At 50.6% G+C, this 21,094-nt stretch overlaps 1 protein-coding gene across 2 annotated transcripts in view; it reads right to left on the bottom strand.

The window, feature by feature from the left end:
• GPD2 (glycerol-3-phosphate dehydrogenase 2) overlaps positions 1 to 21,094 on the bottom strand; it is a 53,666-nt gene that overhangs the window by 23,393 nt on the left and 9,179 nt on the right. For both annotated transcript variants that reach the window (XM_053947290.1, XM_053947291.1), the window contains exons 2-6: positions 19,713 to 19,820; positions 13,970 to 14,138; positions 12,385 to 12,509; positions 10,615 to 10,712; positions 9,584 to 9,747 (exon numbers count right to left, since the gene is read on the bottom strand). In XM_053947290.1, the coding sequence (XP_053803265.1) occupies positions 9,584 to 9,747; positions 10,615 to 10,712; positions 12,385 to 12,509; positions 13,970 to 14,138; positions 19,713 to 19,814 (658 nt within the window). In that variant the 5' untranslated portion in view covers positions 19,815 to 19,820. The remainder of the gene's footprint in view (positions 1 to 9,583; positions 9,748 to 10,614; positions 10,713 to 12,384; positions 12,510 to 13,969; positions 14,139 to 19,712; positions 19,821 to 21,094) is intronic.

Genomic DNA, 21,094 nt, shown 5'->3' with positions numbered 1-21,094 from the left:
TTTTTTTTTTTTTTTGAGGCTGCCAACTGGCATGCGTGTATTCTCCCTAGATAATGGCATTAAAATCCAGCACTTGAACAGAGTGCAGAGTATCCTGGACTGGGAGGGACACACAGGGATCTCCCAGTCCAACTCCCTGCCCTGCACAGACACCCCAACAGTCCCCCCCTGTCCCTGGCAGTGCTGTCTGAACATTCCTGGAGCTCTGGCAGCCTCAGGGCTGTGCCCATTCCCTGGGGAGCCTGGGCAGTGCCCAGCACCCTTCACCCAAAGGGGAAGCACCTTTTCCTGATCTCCAGCCTAAAGCCCTCCTGACACAGCCCCAGCCCTTCCCTCAGGTCCTGTCCCTGCTCACAGAGAGCAGAGATGGGAGCTGCCCCTCGGGAGGGAGCTCCAGACCACAGTGATGATCTTTAACACTCTGGAGAGAAAGGGAAGGACAAAGCAAAGCCAAGATTTTGCATCTCAGCCTTTCTGACCTTGCAATCAACTGCCAATGTCTCCAGACAGAGAGATCCCCCCAACACCAGAGAAAAGCACCCCCAAGCTTTAGCTCCTCCAGCCCAGACATGTAAAGCTCTCACTGCCCCTTCCCAGGGTGCCTGCTCAGTGATTCCACTCCAAGAAACCCGAGGGGTGTGATCACAGGCGAGGGAACCCCAGCTCCCAGGGAGGCTCTGGATCACCACCACAGCCATCCTTGTCCTGCACAGCAGCCACTGGGGCTCCAAAGCCAAACAGAACAATGATCCCACCTTGCTACCACAGGTGACCCCTTGGTGATGCTTTGGGGCTCTCCAAATACTTCAGCCAAAAAGTTATTTTCTAACAACAGAGTGGCTAAGCCAAATTAATTTGGCATCCTTCTCCACAGGTGAGTATGCCCCTGAAGATCCCCTAAATCTCCTAGGTGTAGGCAGCACAGTGAAAAGGTAACTGTGGCATTCCCCGGGAAGAGATGCTCACCAGTGCCCTGCCTGGAGAGGACTGTGCTGCTCCAGGGCTGGGTTGGAGCACTTGTTCCTTGCACAATGCCAGCTGCCACCTGCTGCACCCAACAGAAGGCAGCCACAGCTCAGCACACCGGGAGAAGCCAATGGATGGAACATGCTGAGCTCTCCTGCAGCTCCTTGTGTAGTGCCTCTGGAAAACTGAAAGATTCATCCCTCCCTTATTTGTTGTTTTCACCTGCTGTAATATGGTGTCAATGAAGAGATACTTTCATTTTTACTAAGGGCAGTCAACCCAGCTTTTCCCAAAACACTGGCCTGAGTGCTTTCACCAAATTAGCACTGAATCCTCCAAGAAGCCCCTCAATCCTGGAAGCCACGCTGCTGAGGACATTTAGTGTGCAAAGACAGCTTGAGTAAATCTATCCCACACCACGTTAAGCCCAACAGAGATGCCATTTGGTTTATAATTCCTTATTTTTGTGTAATTTGGGAGAATTCTATTTTCACTCCTTAGTAGCAAATGCTGTATTTCTTCACATCCGAACAGACAATGTTTCCGTTGGCACTCACAGGATCCTCCCCCAGAGTGCACAGTGTACACTCAATTTTATTTTTATCAGAGCTGAGCCCCAGCCAGCAGGGAGTGGCAACAAAGCCCACAGACCAGAGATTTGTTTGGGACTGGTTCAGGAGCCTTGTGTGAAAACCAGAGCGTTAATGAGGCACTCTGGCAGTTCTGGTATGTTCTGTCCCGTGTCACTCTGACAACTGCCCCGTCACACCAATTCACAGAATCACAGAGCCCCAGACAGGCTTGGGATGAGAGGGACCTTAAAGCTCACCTGCCTCCAGGTGTATTCCTTACTGCAGCCCTGCACCAGGTAACTGCAGGCACACAATAAAGCAACACAGGCAACCAAATCCTTTCCTGTCCGAGGTTTTCTCACTGCATACACACAAAGCTCACCCCAGCCTCACCACACTGAAGGCTGGTGAGTGATGACACAATTACACATGTGCATTAGGTGTATACAACTACACTCCACTAAGTCACCAGGACTGTCCCTCTCCTATAATTTTGAGGAAGTGCTTAATTGCACGAGCAGTTTTCTTACAAGCATCAAGCAGGAGCCCAGGAGCTGTTGTGCATATGGAAAGGGTTAGATCCCAGCTAGGCACGATGAATCAGCTGGAGTGACTCAGAATCGTTCCAGACTCCTCTGAGTGAGAGCTCAGCGAGTTCTCCTCCCCAGACAAGCAGAGTAAGCTCAGGGGGAATGTCCCCTTTGACTGTGAGTCACAAGTCAGAACAATGCCCTCAGACCCGAACTCTCCAGCTCTCTGAATCACAAGAAGCTGAAGTGGAATTTGCTGCAAGCTCCCAGACTTTCTAGGCTATGCAGCACTCATGTCCTTGCTGCTGACCTGCTCCAGGGGCACACTTCTGACTTGCTCCATGGGCTCCATCCCCCCCAGCAGCACAGTGACAGCACCCCTGGCTGTGCCTGCAGCCCCTGCAGGGCACACAGAGCCCAGCCCTGCTGTGCCCTGGGCCACCCGTGCTGCTGGAGTAAGGCCCAGGCAGGTGGGAAGGATGGTGGACAAGTGAGTAAGCACTGGGAATAACCACACCCCCCATTTCAGCTCTTTAACACCTGCCCGAAGGTGTGAGCTTTGGCGGCAGGGAAAGCCTCCAGCCTTCTCACAGGTAAACTGATCCCAACAGACTCAAACTCAGATTTGACACATCCAGTTTAAATAATCCAGTAGCAGTCACCTGAATTTCTGACCTCCTCCACTTAGCACCAGCTCAGATCACAAGAGCTAAACCTCCCTATTCTTGGAATCACAGAATGGTTTGGGTTGGAAGGGAGTGCAAAGCTCATCCCATTCCATCCTGTTCCCCTAGCAGGGACCATTTCCACTATCCCAGCCAATCTGGCTTGGGCACTTCCAGGGGCAGCCACAGCTTCTCTGGGCACCTGTGCCAGGGCCTCCCCACCCTCACAGGGAAGGATTTCACCCTGATCTTCCACCTACCCCTGCCCTCTGCCCGTTTAAAGCCAATGCCTCTGGTCTACTATGATTTGTTCCAAATTCTGTACTTATAAACAAAGCAATATCACAAGCAAGAGGCAGAAAACCCATAAAATATTTTTACAGAAGAAATCCCAATATCCTTCAAATGTCTGTCTGATGGAGTCTGCTGCCAAGTTACAGCACAGGAGCTAAAACTCCTACTGAAACTACGATCCCAGAAAGCAAAAATAAGCCACAGTATCCACCACAACCAGTGACAGACAAAATTTGGAATTCTGGCTCTGTGTGACTGCTTTATAATTACGTTGTTTCCCACTTCTTTTGTATCAGCCTTCAACTTGTCACTACACTGCAAGTGCCGTGTCAGTGGCAGGAAAAGCACCGTGTTAAAATGAAACTAAACATTGTCACTGTCAGTTTGTGGAAACGGCGCTAAAATGTCACCGTGAGCGCCCGTCACGGCGGGGCCAGGCAGGGACCTGGTGATGTCACCACAGCTCTCCCTGTCCCCACTGCCACCAACGGCTTCCAGGGGGAAAATCCCATCAGGGTGAGCTCCCACAGGAGCTGGGTTTTACCTCCCAACAGAGCAGCGACGGCTGTATCAGCCACCGTGGGCTGAGCTCGGCCAAGCTGCCGCTGTGCCGTGCAGGAGAGCCCACCTGGGAGCCACACCTGGCAGAGGCAGGGAGGGACAGAGTGCCCTGCCACAGCAGGGAGAGCAGCACTGCTCCCACACACCACAGAACCCACAGCAGCAAGGCTGGAAGAGACCTCGAGGCCACCCAGCACCACCATAATCTCCCCATAACCATGTCCCGAGTGCCAGGTGGCTCCTGAGTGCTGCCAGGGATGGGGACTCCCCCACCTCCAGACAACTGATTCCACTGCCTGACCGCTCCTTCAGTGGGAAGTTGTTTCTAACATTATTCTGACGCTCCTCTGTGCAGCGTGAGGCCGTTCCTCTGCTCCTGTCCCTTGTTCCCTGGGAGCAGTGAGGTGTGCAGGGATCCCATCACCCACTTGCCCTCCCAAGGACACGTCCCACAGGGATCAGCACCCCTGGCATCCCGTGACCCACTGCAGCTCCCACAAACAGCCCCTGGCTCACAGCAGAGCTCCAGCCCTTCCCCTGAAAGCCGCCACACCCCGGGGACCACGCAGACGTTTGTGCCACGATGAACAAGTAACGTCGTCTCGTTCAGGAATAATCTTAAATCTTTTTGGTAACATGATCTGAAGAATTATTCCCCGTTCACTTCTCAAGGGACACAAACCCCATCCTTTGCTTATACAAGCATTAGAAAAAGAAAAGAGAGAGGCCCTGAATTCAACGGAATATTCATCATTTCCAACCTTAAACCCAGAGCGTACAAACAGACGAATCTGGCAAGTCAGAAAGCAAAGCCAATTTAATCTGTGGCTCCCCTGAGGTAAATGTAGTTCACAGTCCTGCCCCCACCCCAACCTCAGCCATAATCCCTGCTTCCTGGAGGTAAGAAAGCACTGGAGTGAGGAAAATTCTGCAGCAGGATATAATGATCCAAAATGACAGGGACAATAATGACAATGAATTTCATGTCTCCCAGTCATGAGCTGGGGATGCTTGACTGGGCTGACTCACACGATTAAATTGTTACAGGTACAGCAGGAGATGCAGTTATCATGCCGTGCTTTCGGGAAGGCGCCTGGGGCAGCGGGCAGGCAGCGCCGATGCACGGCCCTGCTGTCGGGAGCAAAGGGCTCCTCCTGCAGCCACGTGCTGCCCCTCGACAGAGGCAAAACTGGGTTAAAGAGGCAGCTGGTGCAGGCCACTGATTTTATCCCTTCTGAAAATGATAAAAGAGCCCTGACGGGGAAAGCGCGGCGGGACCGGAGCGGCGAGGCACGGCGTGTGCCGGAGGGAGCTGGGCAGCCCCGGGAACTGCTCCTGCCTGTCTGTGCCAGCTCCAGCTGCAGAATGCTCCAGAGCCCTGTCCTGGGCTGCTCCAGCCTGTCTGTGCCAGCTCCAGCTCCAGGGCCCTGTCCTGGGCTGCTCCAGCCTGTCTGTGCCAGCTCCAGCTCCAGGGCCCTGTCCTGGGCTGCTCCTGCCTGTCTGTGCCAGCTCCAGCTCCAGAATGCTCCAGAGCCTTATCCTGGGCTGCTCCAGCCTGTCCATGCCAGCTCCAGCTCCAGAGCCCTGTCCTGGGCTGCTCCTGCCTGTCTGTGCCAGCTCCAGCTGCAGAACGTTCCATAGCCCTGTCCTGGGCTGCCTGTCCGTGCCAGCTCCAGAATGCTCCAGAACCTTATCCTGGGCTGCTCCTGCCTGTCTGTGCCAGCTCCAGCTCCAGTTCCAGAACATTCCATAGCCCTGTCCTGGGCTGCTCCTGCCTGTCTGTGCCAGCTCCAGCTCCAGTTCCAGAACATTCCATAGCCCTGTCCTGGGCTGCTCCTGCCTGTCTGTGCCAGCTCCAGCTCCAGTTCCAGAACATTCCATAGCCCTGTCCTGGGCTGCTCCTGCCTGTCTGTGCCAGCTCCAGCTCCAGCTCCAGAACGTTCCAGAGCCCTGTCCTGGGCTGCTCGTGCCTGTCTGTGCCAGCTCCAGCTCCAGCTCCAGAACGTTCCAGAGCCCTGTCCTGGGCTCTGTGCACCTGCAGCCCCGCAGCCTGCAGGATGGCAGGGGCAGCTCTGAGATGCAGCAGGCCCTGGCACACAGCAGGGCATGGACACACACCGAGTGTTTCCCAGCTACAGCACGGTCAGCGTGCCTGCCAGGCTTCCCTCACCCACCCAGCCTCAGGCTGGAAACATGAGCAGCTGTGGGTTTAAATTCACCTGTGGAAAGTCTGTCCAGCGACAAACTGCCAGAGGTTTTCTATCCAGGGAAGGGAAACAGCCACAGTGCTGTCTGTAATACCCCCATTACAGCTCAGCATCTCCGAATATCCATTTGTCAAACATGAATTATAAAGCTGTAACATTTCATAATTCAGGACACACTCAGATCCTAGGAAAAATAGCTACAAGAGCCCAAATAAAAAAAAGCATTTATTCCATTTTTGACAGCTTAATGAATGCCCTACTCTTTTGCATTGATTTTTGTGTGTGTGTGTCTGTGTGTGCACGTGTGCCTGGGAAGGATTTCTCAGGGGGTTTGCTGTAAACAGGGAAAGCGAAATCCTCTGCCAAGGCTTTTTCTACTTTTAAATAACCTCCATATTAAAATATTTCAGCAGAGAATGTATCCAAAACTACCAAGAATGCAAAAAGCAAAAAAAAAAAACCTACTTACATCCCTGTAAACATACTGGATATTTGTAGAACAAGACATTAAACAATCCAATACCTCGATGTGGCAAGAGAGTCCCGGACACAGCATATGCTAATTTCTTCTTTCAGGAAATAACAGCAAATTCTGAAAGCACGGTCAGCAGAGCCCTAGAATCTTAAATTCAAGATTGATTCCAGAACACAGATTTTCCTTACACACATAAGGGCTCATCTTGCAAGGCAAAATATGTTAAAAAAGCCTGCAAGCACCTAGAGACAGAAAAATAATGTATCATAAAGAGAACCGTGCCACTTGGAATTGCTGAACACTTTACATTGACACACTCTGGCCAGCTGGATCCCTGCTTTAATGGTTTTCCTAGTTCTTATCATAATGAACTCTATATAATTCAAATGGAGATTAATTCTTCCATTTAAAGTGCTTAGGAACAATCCTGCCCGAGATCCTGAGCTCAGCCCAGCCCCTCCCTGTGCCTCCTCTCCAGCTCTCCCGCAGCCCCTAAGTGGATCTGACAGATCCCTGCTCAGATAGCAGCCGCCTTCTCCCCCCAAAATGTTGCCTTTTTGCTATTCAGGAGTATCCTAATACCAACGAATGCTAAATGCAGTCTGACATGTCCCCCTAAGAAACAAACTTGTAAGTTGTGGCTTCAAAGCAAACCTTGAATAAATAGGACACGTTGTGTACACCCCGGCTAACATCCAACATATGCTCTGGCTTCCCAGTGCTCAGGCAGAGCAAGAATAGCCTCTGGACAAGGCTGTGATTTGCTCTTGCTGGTACTTCCAACGTTTATGATGTACCATTTCTTTGTGCCTGTATAAACAATTTAAGGGATGTAATGAAGACGACCCCGGCGCGGTTGGGAACGCAGCGTCCCCATGAATTATGGATGGCTGGAGGTGCCAGCGGCCCCACCACGGGCCACACAAAGACAGGGAGCCCTGGGCAGGGGCTGCAGCACACAAAAATCAGCCTAGACACAGAATGTTTACACCTCTTCCCCTTGGTGGTGGGGATCGACAGCTGTCATCATTAACAGCTCGGTTTCCAACAATTGCAGGGACAGGGAATAAAGGAAAGTGAGGAAATAGGATAAAACTGCATTTAACTGCACTTACAGTTAAGACACTCCATCCTTAAAAGGCAAATTTATCGATTCATTCTTTAGGGGAGAGAGAAGGGATGGACAGAGAAGAGAAAGATGTCACCCACTTTAAGACTTGTATTTCGCCTTGCCATTATTTAATATTCTATTTTATGACTAATCCTTCTGAAAGGACTAAAGCAAGTTTAATTTCATCACTCCCTCCTCTACTTCCAGTTCCATTCCCCTTCCCTTTGTGCTCCATCCCTCTGGATGTAGGGTGTGACAGTACATCATTAAAATTCAAGCACAACAGTTTACAAGACCTAAAGGGAGCTTGCTGAGACGTTGTGACTTGAAGCCCATTTCCCGTGGCCAGAGCACAGGTTAATTGATCAGGACAAAGCAGTTCATGTGGCCCAGCCCCACGGGAGCCCAGCTGGCCCACGGGCCACCCCACAGCAGAGTGACACAGACAGCAGCGAGCTGAATGTGGCCTGTTCACAGCTGAAGTAACACTCCAGCTGGACAGCCTTCACTCTGCACTAGGTGCAGCCTCAGAATGTGGATATTCTCAGCTCAGAGAGAAAACCAGAAAGATTCCTGCCAGGCTAAGCCTGGAAAAAAGTCCAAGAGGAATGTAAACAATCTATTTTCTTGCTTTCATTTCATATTGTTTATAGATCTGTTCTGCCACACTGACCCGAGTCCAGTGTGCCAATCAGGTGAAATGTTTTTACTGTGAGACCAATGGAATGAATGTCCACGATGTTCTCTATAAAAGAGAGAAGTGCTTTTGAATAAACACTCAGTTCACCTTCTAAAATCACAGAAGTCATTTCGCCCGTCCCTGGCACAGCAGTGTCATCAGAACCCTCAGATGTGTGTTATCAACTCACAGACTTCATCCCATCTTGTTCTTCAGGGAAACTGAGGTTTGGTGGAGTTGGGGGGCTTTTAAAATTTTAATTCAAAACAGCATTTCTCTACATTCTGCCTAAAACTGAAGATAACTAAGCTGTATCTTATACAGAAAGCAAAATAAAGCAAGACAGATTTTTTTTCCCTTTTCTTTCTATTTTACTCTTCCTTTCTAATACTGAGTGTGGGTTTGTTTCCCCCTGTTGGGATGGCACAAAACCTCCAGAGACATCTCTCAGTCACTCAGAGCCCTGCCCATGTTTGCCATCAAAGCCCACCTGGCATCTTGATGCTGCATCTTTAGATTTACAGCACCGTTCAAAACAATTATTCATGTAAGAAACAAGAAGACCAATTTTATGGCTATCCTGAAAGATGTATCTTTGGAATGCTGGAGTAGTAAATAGCCACGATACAGCCAAATTATTTATTTAATCAGAAAAAACTTCACTAGACTATAAATAGATTTCAAGCTATAGTGCTCTTCTGAGAAGTGTAATTACAGTTAAGAGAACCACTTCGTTCTTCTGGCAGGCTCCTGGGATCCCTTAAAACAAGCTAAGGAATAGCTCAGGATACGGAAAAAATAAATCTGAATTCTCTCTCTGTGTGCTGTGTTTGGCAGGTCCTGGTGCTGGGTACAAAAACTGTCACATAATCCCACAACAGATTTTGCTACATTTGCAAATTTTGCTCTCATTTCCTCCAGACCTTAAAAATAAGATAAAATGCAGCTTCTATCAGTAGTAAAATCAAGCAAACACCGGGTCCATCCTTTAAATCCAACTCTCCTCCCAAATGAGAATCTGCACATACATATTCCCACACATATACATGAAGTTTTAATTGATTTCCACGCTGCTGGGCTCTGTCTGAGACACCTCCAATAAACAACACAAGCTTTAGCCAGAAGCCTCATAAACCCCACTGGAGTCCAGCGTGTTTCCAGAGCTCCTCCCAGTCCAGAACCCCTTTGATGAGCTGATGAATTGTTCTACGTGCAGCTCGACAAAGGGAAAAGAATTCCCCTTATAATCCACCTTTCTGCTGCCCAAAGGTCAGAAACCACATCTCCACCAGAACACTTTCACACTGTTCTACACCCTCTAGCCAAGAAAAGCCTTTGCATTTTCTCCTACATCCAGTAAGTTGCTGTCACGAAGCTGTAACTTTTCTCCCAAACTAGCAATTAAGAGGCAAGTTGAATCCTTCAAGCCGTAGAGAGCCAGGGCACAATCCCCAGGCTCACACTTGTGTTTTAAGGCCAAAACCAAAGCCCACGAGCACAGAACAGGCAGAGAGGGCACGCACCATCGTAGTAGACAATGGCTCCCACCAGCTTGTCCCTGCGCAGCATGGGGAACAGCTCCAGGGCCCGGGCCTTGGTCAGCACATAGCTGCTCTTCAGGCACTGGCTGCCTGCCACCAGGTCATACAGCTTGATCCCAATCCAGTAGTAGGGCAGCTGCCACCACCTGAGGGGAAAACAGCAAAAAAAAAAACCAAACAAATGCAGCATGTAGGAGTGCGTGCACACTCTGTTGTGGCAATACAGAACACAGACTGTTCTTACAGCACTTCCACCTTGTACAGCATTACAAGCTCATGGAAACAAGACAATGTAAATACTCCAGGTATTAGGTGCTGTTTGCCACTGTTTTCAACTGAGCTACTCCCTGCAGTGAGTCAAACACATTCAAGGATTTATTTGCTCCAAAATCAGGATCTAAACGGGGCTGATGTGCCTCTGTGTGAGATGCTGTGTGTGCAAGCTGAGAGGATTCCCCCAGGGCAGGGTCTGTGTTTCCTGCACAAACAGGACCACAATAAATGCAGGCAGACACCGACCTACACAAGCTGCAGCTCTTACAAGCCCCTCACACTAAGATAGGAATAATAAAAACAGGAATGGTCTTAATAAAATTAAGTTCCTTTAGCAAAGCCTCCCTGCTCTAAGTAGCCTGCTCCAGGGAGTCATTGCTCTTACAGACTGAAAACCCAACCCAAAGTGCTGAGTGTCTTCCTCAGAGGAGGAGGAAGCTGTTCTGTGCACACCCAGCTGCTCAGTGCTGGGAACACCAGGGGGACAAGGGTGCACTGGAAGAATAGCAAAGACATCCTGGCAATGAGAGCTCTTTGCAGCTGTCCCTGTTGGGGTGCTGGAAGGCACTGAAGAGCTGCACCCCAGGATGTGCCCCCCAGAGCAGTGATTGCAGGCTGGGCACAGGAGACCTTTGTGCTTCTGCAGCCCAGCAACTTCCCCAGCTTTAAGAAACCCCTCCCAGGCCAGGGTTTGCTTGTGAGAAGCCAAGGTGAAGGAGAGAAGGCACAGCAGAGCTTACTTGTAGATGGGGAGCATGATGGGCAGCGGGGCCGAGAGGTGGGGCGCGCTCTGCAGCAGGTGTGCACGCTCCTCCAGAGCCTCCTTCACCATCCTGTACTGCAAAACACCAGCCAAACACCAGGCACAGTCAGTGCCACAGCAGCCACCCTCCTCCAGAGCCTCCCTCACCACCCTGTACTGCCAAACACCAGGCACAGTCAGTGCCACAGCAGCCACCCTCCTCCAGAGCCTCCCTCACCATCCTGTACTGCCAAACACCAGCCATGGTCAGTGCCACAGCAGCCACCCTCCTCCAGAGCCTCCCTCACCACCCTGTACTGCCAAACACCAGCCATGGTCAGTGCCACAGCACTCGCCTCCTCCAGAGCCTCCCTCACCATCCTGTACTGCCAAACACCAGCCAAACACCAGCCATGGTCAGTGCCACAGCAGCCACCCTCCTCCAGAGCCTCCCTCACCATCCTGTACTGCAAAAAACGAGGTCAGTGCCACAGCCCCCACCCTCCTCCAGAGCCTCCCTCACCACCCTGTACTGCCAAACACCAGCCATGGTGTCAGTGCCACAGCACCCACCTCCTCCAGCCCTCCCTCACCACCCTGTACTGCAAAACACCAACCATGGTGTCAGTGCTACAGCCCCCACCTCCTCCAGCCCTCCCTCACCACCCTGTACTGCCAAACACGAGGTCAGTGCCACAGCAGCCACCCTTGGCACCAGGGCAAACACTCAGTAACACACTTTATCCAAGTATCAACACCTCCCACCACCATCACTAGGCTTCCACGCTGCGATCTGCTGAGAAACCCAAAGGATACGGGAAAGGATCCCCAGTAAAATAAAGTTTTGGTAGCTTAATCTTGGCGTCTTGGCAGCACAGTTGCACAATTTTTCATTTGAACATAAAGCTCAACAAGCCACGTTGCCCTAACGAGGGGCAGGAGGCACTTGAGGAGGGCTAGGGACACGTCCCACAGCACAGCTCCGTGCCAGTTCCCACAGTTCAACCCCATCTGAACTCCAAGCTGCAAGTGCAGAAGGGCTCTTCTCCAAACCAATCCATGTCCATCAACGTGGGGGTGTTCTCTGCCAGGAAAGGGGGGTTTCTCTGTGTGGATAATCGCAGGGTTTGGCTACTTCCCCCTGAAAAGTCACCGTTCCTGCAGCAGCATTTCAACCACTAAACATACTTTGAGAGGCTCCAATGGAAAGACAATGTGATTCCTCAAACAGGAATATCAGGCTTCCACCCACACAAGAATGCACAAAAGCATTTATAAACTATCACTCATTTACCATATTTTCTTTCCCCATGCCAAAATAAATCACTCATTTACCATCTTTTATTCCCTTATTCCAAAATAAGTCGCTCATTTACAATATTTTTCCCCCATTCCAAATTAAATCACTCATTTACCATATTTTCTCTCCCCATTCCAGAACAGAACAGCCACTCACTCCCCCCAGTTCATGACACTACCAGTCACTTTTAATTTTATTAATTTTATTTTATTTTAAGCTCTTTTTGTTCTGAGATCAGCCCTGTCTCTGCCTGCCTCTCCCAAAACCCCCAGCCTGCACGGCAAGGCAGTGACACTGCCCATCAAAGCACAGGAAAGCTCCCCCAGAGAAAACACCTCCCATGCTCAGTGGCTGTGGAACACAACACTGCAATCCAGCACTGAAAAGCTCAAAAGGAGACTCAGCTCCAGCTGGGACACTGAGGTATCTACCAGCAATTCTTGCAGAACAACCAGCACAGAAAATTACCTGCTCAAAATCCAACTTCATGATGGCCTTCTGGAGGTACCTCACTCCACCGTGGATCAATTTAGTGCTCCTGCTGCTGGTCCCCGAAGAGAAATCATCTCTTTCCAGAAGGGCTGTTTTTAGTCCTGTGTTACCAGAAAACCAAATTAACTTCTTAAATTACACAATTTGTATGTAATTCATTAAAGACACTTCTCTGGGGTAGAGACAATCACAAGAAAAATTACTCTGTACATGGATAAATTTGTATTCAAAGTGTAGTGCACTGTCTATATTGTAATGAAAAATTTTAGCCTTCTTCCTGAGGGAAAAGTCAAAGCAGAACTTAAACAGCAGCACATTAAAAGCTGGGTATTTCACAATGGAAAGGCATTACTGCACATTACGGGGCCACGCTCCCCAAGGAAATGACAGCTTGGATGCGTGGCAGGAACAGAGGGGCTCCATGGCCACTTTTAACCCTTTGCAGCAGGGAGCTCCAAACCTCTTCACTAACCATTTAAGTGGCATTCCAGAGAGGGAGACAACTGGCAGCTCTGCAGTTTGCTTCAGAGGTGCCCAAACCCAGGGGAGAGCCACAGAGCGTGGGGCACGCCTGGAATTCTGACACACAGGGAACATTCTGATCAGCCTTAGCCACTGAATCCCCCGGGCTGGAAAAGACCTCCAGGATCACTGAGTCCCACCACGCTGCAGCCCCTCAATGTCCTTTTGTCACGAGGGACCCAGAGCTGGACACAGCACTCGAGGGGCCTCAGCAGTGCCAACACTGAGATTTTAACACCTACTGGTCTCCCGAAACTTTTATGTCCTTAAAAAAAATCTAATTATTACTGGTAACTTACAAAGATCAGAGCAATTTATTTTTGTCGAATGTGACTGAAGATTAATGGACACAATCAGGCATAATTTGGTGAAGATTTATCAAACACACGAAAAGCAAAATTTGTTGTTAAGTGAAGCAAACACGATAAAAGAGCAAGTTCCATGAATGAACAGCAACGAGACACAACTCATTAACCAAATGCCCGTGAATATTTCACACCTCAGAGACCTACTGATATAACCAGTATATCCAAGAAAAGGATAAACAGAGATTAACTGTAATGATTTCTGCCTGCCTTACAACTGCATTTCCTGCCAAAGCACAGCAGAGGCAGAAAGTGAGAAGATCTTTGTCCCGTGTTATTAAATGCAACAACCAGGCTGGAGTTTGCACTTATCTCCCTAAGGTCAGTCCCTACTGCTTTATCCACTTCCCAGCACCTCCCCTGCTGGACGAGTGCCTCCCAGCTCCACCTGAAAGGCTCTCCTGGGTCAGGTTCTGCCTCTGTTTCTGAGGTGCATGTCCAGGTTAAGGAGCTGAGAACTCCAGGGCTCTCTGCTCTGGCAGCTCCCCAAAGGTGGGGCAACGGGAGCACGGATCTGCTGCGTGACCTTCTGCGGGGTCCTTCTGAGAACAGAGGTTTCCCCAGCCAGCACAGCCAGTCCTCTACCTCTGGGTCCTTCAGAAAGGCAGTCTGAGAAGTTTGCTACAAGCCAGCAGCCCAGGAAGGAGGCTGCAGCTGGAGCTGCAGGCCCTCACCTCTGGTGGCTGCATCCAGGGCACAGCCACAGCCCGTGGCTCCCCCGCCGATGACGAGCACATCGAACTCCTCGCCGCTCTGCAGGGCCACGAGCTGCTGCTCTCTCGTGGGGAGATGGTCCTTCCTCACTGGAGCTCCTTCTGCAGCCTCAACCTGCACCAAGGCACCCTGCAGAGATGGAACACAGCCCGTGAGGCCCGGCTTGGTTCTGTACACACACACTGGGGACAGCCAGCGCCCAAAACACAGCCTCCTCTAGAACCACCAAGGTAAACTCATTGCCAGCCACTTCCCCCACATTTGGCAATCACACCGTATTAAACACTGAGGAGCAAACAGCTCTAAATCCATGAAGTGCTGCCACACCTTTACTTCACCTTGCCCACCTCAGTGTAACACTGCACTCAAGTGCTACTACCTGTATTCATGACTCCTAGGAGCTCCCAAATGTTACAGGATGCTGTTATTATTTTTATAAACATTACAAAGGAAGCATTTTAATAAACAGACACACGGCTGGGCTCTGGACTCTGTACCAAAAATTCACCACAGCAAAGGACGCAGAGCTGAGCGTACATTTTACATCTCATGCAGTGGCATTAATCCAAGCTCAAGTTTAATGAGGTTCAGGAGTGATGTGATTGTCAAATGTAGTGCCCTGAAACGCCACAGAAACTCTAATTTCACCTCCTTCTTGAGAAACTTCTAAGCAATGCAGTTTGTGTCCTACAGCACGTTAAAATACACCGTTAAAGTGACAAAGCTGAGCAGCGAGGCAGTTTCCAGAACTTTCCAGACACATTCCCATTTTCCTGGAATGGCCCTGGGAATCTCTTTGGGCTGATATTCCCAGAGCCAATGCTGCTGTCCGTGCAGTGACTGTGGAGAGAAGGGCTGATGCTCAGTCACCCACCAGGGACCATGGCTTAAGTGGGAAGGGTTTGAGCAGTCTCTGAAGGCTCGCTGCTGTTAACATCAACTTAAGCTGAATTCTAAACATTTCCAGACTTTCCTGAGAATTATAAACACTTTGAACACCAGCAAAACCTGTTTAACCCTAATTTAAGACCTAATTTAGGCCCAGACTCCAGGCCAAATGGCAGACTTAACTATGCAGAATAGCCTCTGCCCAGAACTCCCAGACAGGAAAGAGCAGACTAATAAAAATTCAAGTGACAAACCACAGAAACTCCTTTCCAGCCAAGCACAAAAAGCCTCAGTTCAGATTATATGGTGCATGCAGCCTAAATATTTTTGTTCAGAATTATTTGCTCATTCCTCAGCAGTATCATGATTTAAATGCATTAGTTCTGTGTCCCTCTCTCTACCATAGAGCTGAAAATAAAATCTAAAAATTAGTAGCCATGACTCAAGGAAGTGCATATTCCAAAGATAATTAATGGCCACGTTCACCCTGCAATCAGGGATGATATTGACTGTAATGCAAGCAGCTCATGAAAATCACTTAGGACAGCAGCAACCACTGTCACTGCTCGTGTGGTGCAGAGCAATCCCTGGGGAAATCGGGCTGGGGACAGAGTCCTCCACTTCATACTGAGGATCTAATGAGGTCCTGGAGCTGCTCCAGGCCTGGAGCCCCTCTGGAGCCAGCCTGGGAGAGCTGGGGGTGCTCACCTGGAGAAGGGAAGGATCCAGGGAGGGCTCAGAGCCCTGGGAATGTTCCCCTGGAGAAGGGAAGGCTCCAGGCAGAGCTCAGAGCAATCCCTGGGAATGTTCCCCTGGAGAAGGGAAGGCTCCAGGCAGAGCTCAGAGCAATCCCTGGGAATGTTCCCCTGGAGAAGGGAAGGCTCCAGGCAGAGCTCAGAGCAATCCCTGGGAATGTTCCCCTGGAGAAGGGAAGGCTCCAGGCAGAGCTCAGAGCCCCTTGCAGGGCCTGAAGGGGCTCCAGGAGAGCTGGAGAGGGACTGGGGACAAGAAGGAAAACCCAAGATTTAGAACAAATCCTATCTCTTGCCAAGCAGGGTGATCCCTGTGGGATCAGCTCTGTCCCCCCAGCCCATGTGGGGCACCGGGAGCTGCAGTGAGTGCTCACCCAGCTGTGCCAGCTGTGCCCAGCCCAGCCCCAGCTGCAAACACAACAAACTCTGCTCATTACCCCATGCTCACAGGCAGGGCAGCCTCGAGCAGAGCCCTCAAACACAGCCTGTGGGAGTGTGCAGGCCCCAAGCTGGGCAACTCCCTGGGGGCTGCCCTGGCAGGGAGACCCTCCTGGAGCAGTTCTGTGTCAGGAACCAGAGACACGTTGGACTTTTTCTGTCTTCAGCTTCTGTTTATTGATATCTTATCAAAACTTCAGCACTGTCTGCACCAGACTGTGTACAGGAAAAACAGCACAAAAATGGCAACGACCTTGTGTTGCAAGGCCTTTTAAGTCTAATCAAAAACTAAGCTACCCAATTAAGAAGTGACACCTAAATTATTTCCCTTTCTAACCCAATAACTGACCCCTACAGACCCGCAATGCAGATTTTTTTACCCAATTACAAGATACCACCCAAACCCAAGAAGAAAGAGGAAGAAGAAGGAAAAAGAAAGGAATTCAAGACAACACCCTATATCCTCCATCTTGAACCCATCTATAACATACTAAAAATCCTAAACCCTAAATTTCTCACCCATGTGACACACTACACTACTCTCTAGAATCTATTTCACACTTTTGTGGTTTCTGGCTTACCTTGAGGCTTTGGAAGTTTTCTCCATGGATGAGGGTCAGGGTCAGTGCCCCCCTGGGGGTCAGGGCACCCCAGAGCAGACACAGAAATATTCCCAGTGCCCTGGGTTCCCACAAGCCTGCAGCTCCCAGGCACTCGGGCTGGGAGGAGAGAGGTGAATCCTGAAGAGCCCCAGTGCTGACATTAGCGTGTGCCTGCTGGAGCAGGGACAAAGTCTGGGAGCTTCAGAGAAACTCAGCTGCCACCTTATTCCTCTGGCCATGGAATTCTGCCTGTCCCCACATCCTCCTGCCTCTTGCTCTGCTCTCTCACTGGCCCTGGCAGCTCTAGCACTGCTATAAAATTTTTATATTGCCAGAGTACAATAAAAACATGTAATAGAATCCCAGAAGGGTTTGGGTTGGAAGGCCACCCTGGCACTGCCAGACAGCAGTGACAAGCAGGAAACTGGGAACACTAAAAACACCCTATCTTGCAGTGTTTTGACTGATCAAGCTCAGCGACACAGTGATCAACTTCCACCAGCTCTAGAGAAGGAAAATCCCCACCTCCAAATTTATGCTGCACTACATTTCCTGAGAAATTTCCAAGCCTACTACTTAACTTCAGGAAAATAACAGAACACCAGAAAAGAGAGATTTGGAGTTCAAGAAATACTGGCATCAGGTGGGTTTGACTCCATGTCTAGGTTTGTTTTTAAACCCATTATTTACAACAAATGGCTCCTAGCAGAGCCCAGAGCAGAGTCCCCAGCATCCAGCCCCTGGTATAGCCAGAGTGTGGAGATTAGCCCTGGAATATAAGCAGAGTGATTAGTACCAGGAATTGATATAGATATGATGCATCTTGCTGTCAATTAAATGGGGGAGTGAAGAAAAGCTGCACACAGGGATTCCATCTGCAGTAACGTGATTAGTTTGGCAGTGAACAAGTGTGTTTACTGAAATAAGCAATTGCTGTTTATATCTACAATTTCTCAGGCAAGAGTTCCCTGAATGGTTTTGATTACACTCATAGTGAGAGGAATTTAGTTTGGCAGTTTGAATTTAATCATCAAGTTATAAAGTGATCTAGTAATCCATAATCCAGGGCTCTCGTTAATTTGCTACTGTAAATCTCCAGGTAGGTTTGCAGAGTCAAATTCATCATCCTTATTCATTTAAACAAAAAAATACAGTAATTAGAACTCCCCAAAGCAGGCCCTGATGCATTATCATATTATCACAGTATTGGATTCACCTTGCTGAGCAGTTTCTACTGACCAACAGTGCACTCCCACCCCAGGAAGAGCAGGGTTGGGAAAGGAGAGCAGAATCCTACAACTCCAAACCAAAGCACTGCCTTTCCCCTTAGGGATCATGAGGGGAGAGGGGAAGGAAAAGCCACCAGTGGTCTCCAGTTCTGGCATACCCAAGAACACCCATCTCACACCAGCCTGCTGAGGTTGATGCATTAAATAAAGGCCCAAAACCAGAATGCAGCAATGCAGTCAGGAAGCTGGAGGATCTGGTACTTCCAGCTCTGTGCCCCCATCAGTGCTGGAGGTGCTGTGAAACAGCCAGCAAAGGCTCCCTGTGCCACCTGGGCCGTGCAGGTGTCTGAGTGTTCGAGGCCAAATCCCAGAATCCCAGAATGGTTTGGGTGGGAAGGGACCTTCAATCCCACCCAGTGCCACCCCCTGCCACGGCAGGGACACCTCCCACTATCCCAGGCTGCTCCAAGCCCTGTCCAGCCTGGCCTTGGGCACTGCCAGGGATCCAGGGCAGGGCTGGAATGACATGAGCTTTAAGGCTCCTTCCAATCCACACTGTTCTGGGATTCAATGACTCAATTCCAGTTGCATAAATGTGGCCCAAAATGTCAGCAGATGTGTGTGCACAGAAAAACCAGGATAAAAGCACAAGTGGTTCTGTGATTTTGACACCATGATCCTGCTCTGTAAAACCCTGGGGTTTAATCTGTCTCTGGACGTTCACAGTGGCCATCCATACCCAGAAAGAGAGGAATTCCCTGAATTCTGGAGTACTGCAGACAATATGCAACAAGTGAGCTCTCCAGGTGACTTTTCCCTTCCAGCTCCTCTGATTTAGCAGCCCTAAAAGCTGCAGCTGCCATTTCTGACAGTAATGAAGCCAGGCTGTAAAACACTGGGATAAAGACTCTGGAGAGAACATTGCCAGCTTGGAGCAAGGCAGGCAGCCCGATGGGGAGCTCACTTGAAACGCTGGGGTTTATTTTCTGCAACAGTATCTGAAGCCATAAGAATCCTGCCTTATCCACTTCCCAGCTTGGCTCCCCAGAAATGACTCATCTCATTCCCAGCTGCTCCTCCTCCTCTCCCCACAGAAAGGGCCAGAGAAGGGATTTAAAGACCGCTGTGGATGTGGCACTTGGGGACGTGGGTCATGGTGGCAGTGCTGGGGGAATGGTCGGACTGGGAGTCTCAGAGGAATTTGCCACCCCAAACAAGCCCGTGGTGCAACGACAGAGAGGGCAGCTCAAGAGCACAGCCACGCCAGCCCTGCTGGGAGGAGCAGGTACCCAGGGGAGTCTGTTTTCTCCAGCAGCAGGATCCAGTACACAGCCTGACGTGGGATGTGCTGCTTTAGTGTGGCAGGGCTCCAGCACCACCCTGCCCTGCTGGGGGAACTCTGTCCATGCCCCCCTCACCTGGGCACAGCCCTGCAGGGACCCCGGCCCACCGGGCTGGGCTGTGCCCACCAGAGGCCACAGGAGCTGCCCTGTGCCTGCCTTGGCACAGATCCTGTCCCCAGCCCTGGGAACCCAACAGGAGCTGGCACCAGCACTGTGCTGAGGCTGGGCTGTTCAGAGCTAGTGCTGGTGGCTTCACTTCAGCTTCTCAGCTTGAAAACACTGTGCAGACAGTGCTTTTCCTTCAATCAGGTCTTTCCACGCCTCCTGCAACTAAGTAAAGCCCCCAGTGGCAGCCAAAGGTCATTTTTTTAAAACTATTTGTACAAGCCTGACATATGCTGTGACAGATTTTAAGTTTCCTATTTTATCAAAAATCATAATTAATACTTACGTGTTTGTTTCTATACTGAGAAAATTGAGAGAGGCCAAAAACTGTTGCTATGGCACCTCCTCCAATGAGAGCAGTTCCTTTCACTGCCTTCTGAAATGCCATTTTTTACTGGAAGAAAAGAAGATAAAAATTAATTGGCAGTTTTACCATGTCAGGAACTGGTACACACAGAATAAACCATTTGAAGAAACTAATGACAATGTTGTGACAAGTTGAAATTTAGGGTAGCAATGTCTTAATTAGAGACTTTCACTGCAATATTAGTAACTTCTAAACAAAGTCTAGACAGAGGCAAGCCAGAGTGCTCCGGTGCTTGCTGAGAAAGCTGAAGGAGGAAAGAGTATTTAGATCAGAGTGGATATACACAGCCCACAGTGACCCTGAGTCCGTGACAGGTACTGCCAGTCCCAGGGAAAGGCAGACCGGGAACAGCCCGTCCCCAGTCCCAGGGCCAGCAAACCCTCATCCCAACAGCACAGCAGATCTGATCAGCTCCACACCACCTCCTGCAGCTCCCTGCCCGTCCCATCAAAGCCCTGCTGCAGTCCCTGCTGCCTCGCAGGCAGGAGCTGCCCGGAGCCCAGCCCGTCCTACCGCGGGACGCCGTGCAGCAGCAGCAGCAGCAGCAGCGCAGCGAGACGCAGCCGCACGCTCAGGGACAGCGCTGAGTGGCACTTTACCACCCCAGAGGGCTTGAAACCAGCCCTATGTGGGTCAGGCAGATTCTTAATAGGCCCAGTGTTCGGATCCTGAATGACAAATTTGCACGGGACTGAGCTGAATGCTAAGCAGGCCCGGCCCGCTCTGTCTTCCCGGCGCACCGGGGGCAACATCCATCCCATCTGGGGACCCCGTCGGCACCCGGGCCCCCACACGGAGACACCTGTCCTGGCCACACTCCCCAGCAGGCCCCAGACAGAGATTTAGTACCAACAAGGCTTAAAGCAGGGGCAGACTGCAGCCCTGTGCCAGCCCCGCAGCACCAGCACGCACACCAGGCACGGCGAGCAGCCCCGGGCCAGGAGCAGGGAGCCAGCTCCCCGTGCCAGGCTGGGCAGGAACGGCCCTGGCAGCCTCCCCTGACGCCTGTCAGGACACAAACACACCACCAGGGCACGTCCCTGAACCGCTCCTGTACCTGCACACGGAAACATGTTCCCAGGCCGGAATGCCTCAAAGGAAGGAATTCCTCCCTGGGAGGGTGGGCAGGCCCGGGCACAGGGTGCCCAGAGATCCCTGGAGCTGTCCAAGGCCAGGCTGGACAGGGCTGGGAGCACCCTGGGACAGTGGAAGGTGTCCCTGCCCACGGAATGAGATGAGTCCTGAAGTCCCTCCCAATCAAACCTTGGCCTCGTTCCCTGAGCACTTTTCCTGCAGCGCAC

This window comes from Vidua chalybeata, chromosome 7, assembly GCF_026979565.1.
Source record: "Vidua chalybeata isolate OUT-0048 chromosome 7, bVidCha1 merged haplotype, whole genome shotgun sequence".
NCBI lineage: Eukaryota > Metazoa > Chordata > Aves > Passeriformes > Viduidae > Vidua > Vidua chalybeata.
This window is presented reverse-complemented; position numbering and strand designations above follow the sequence as displayed.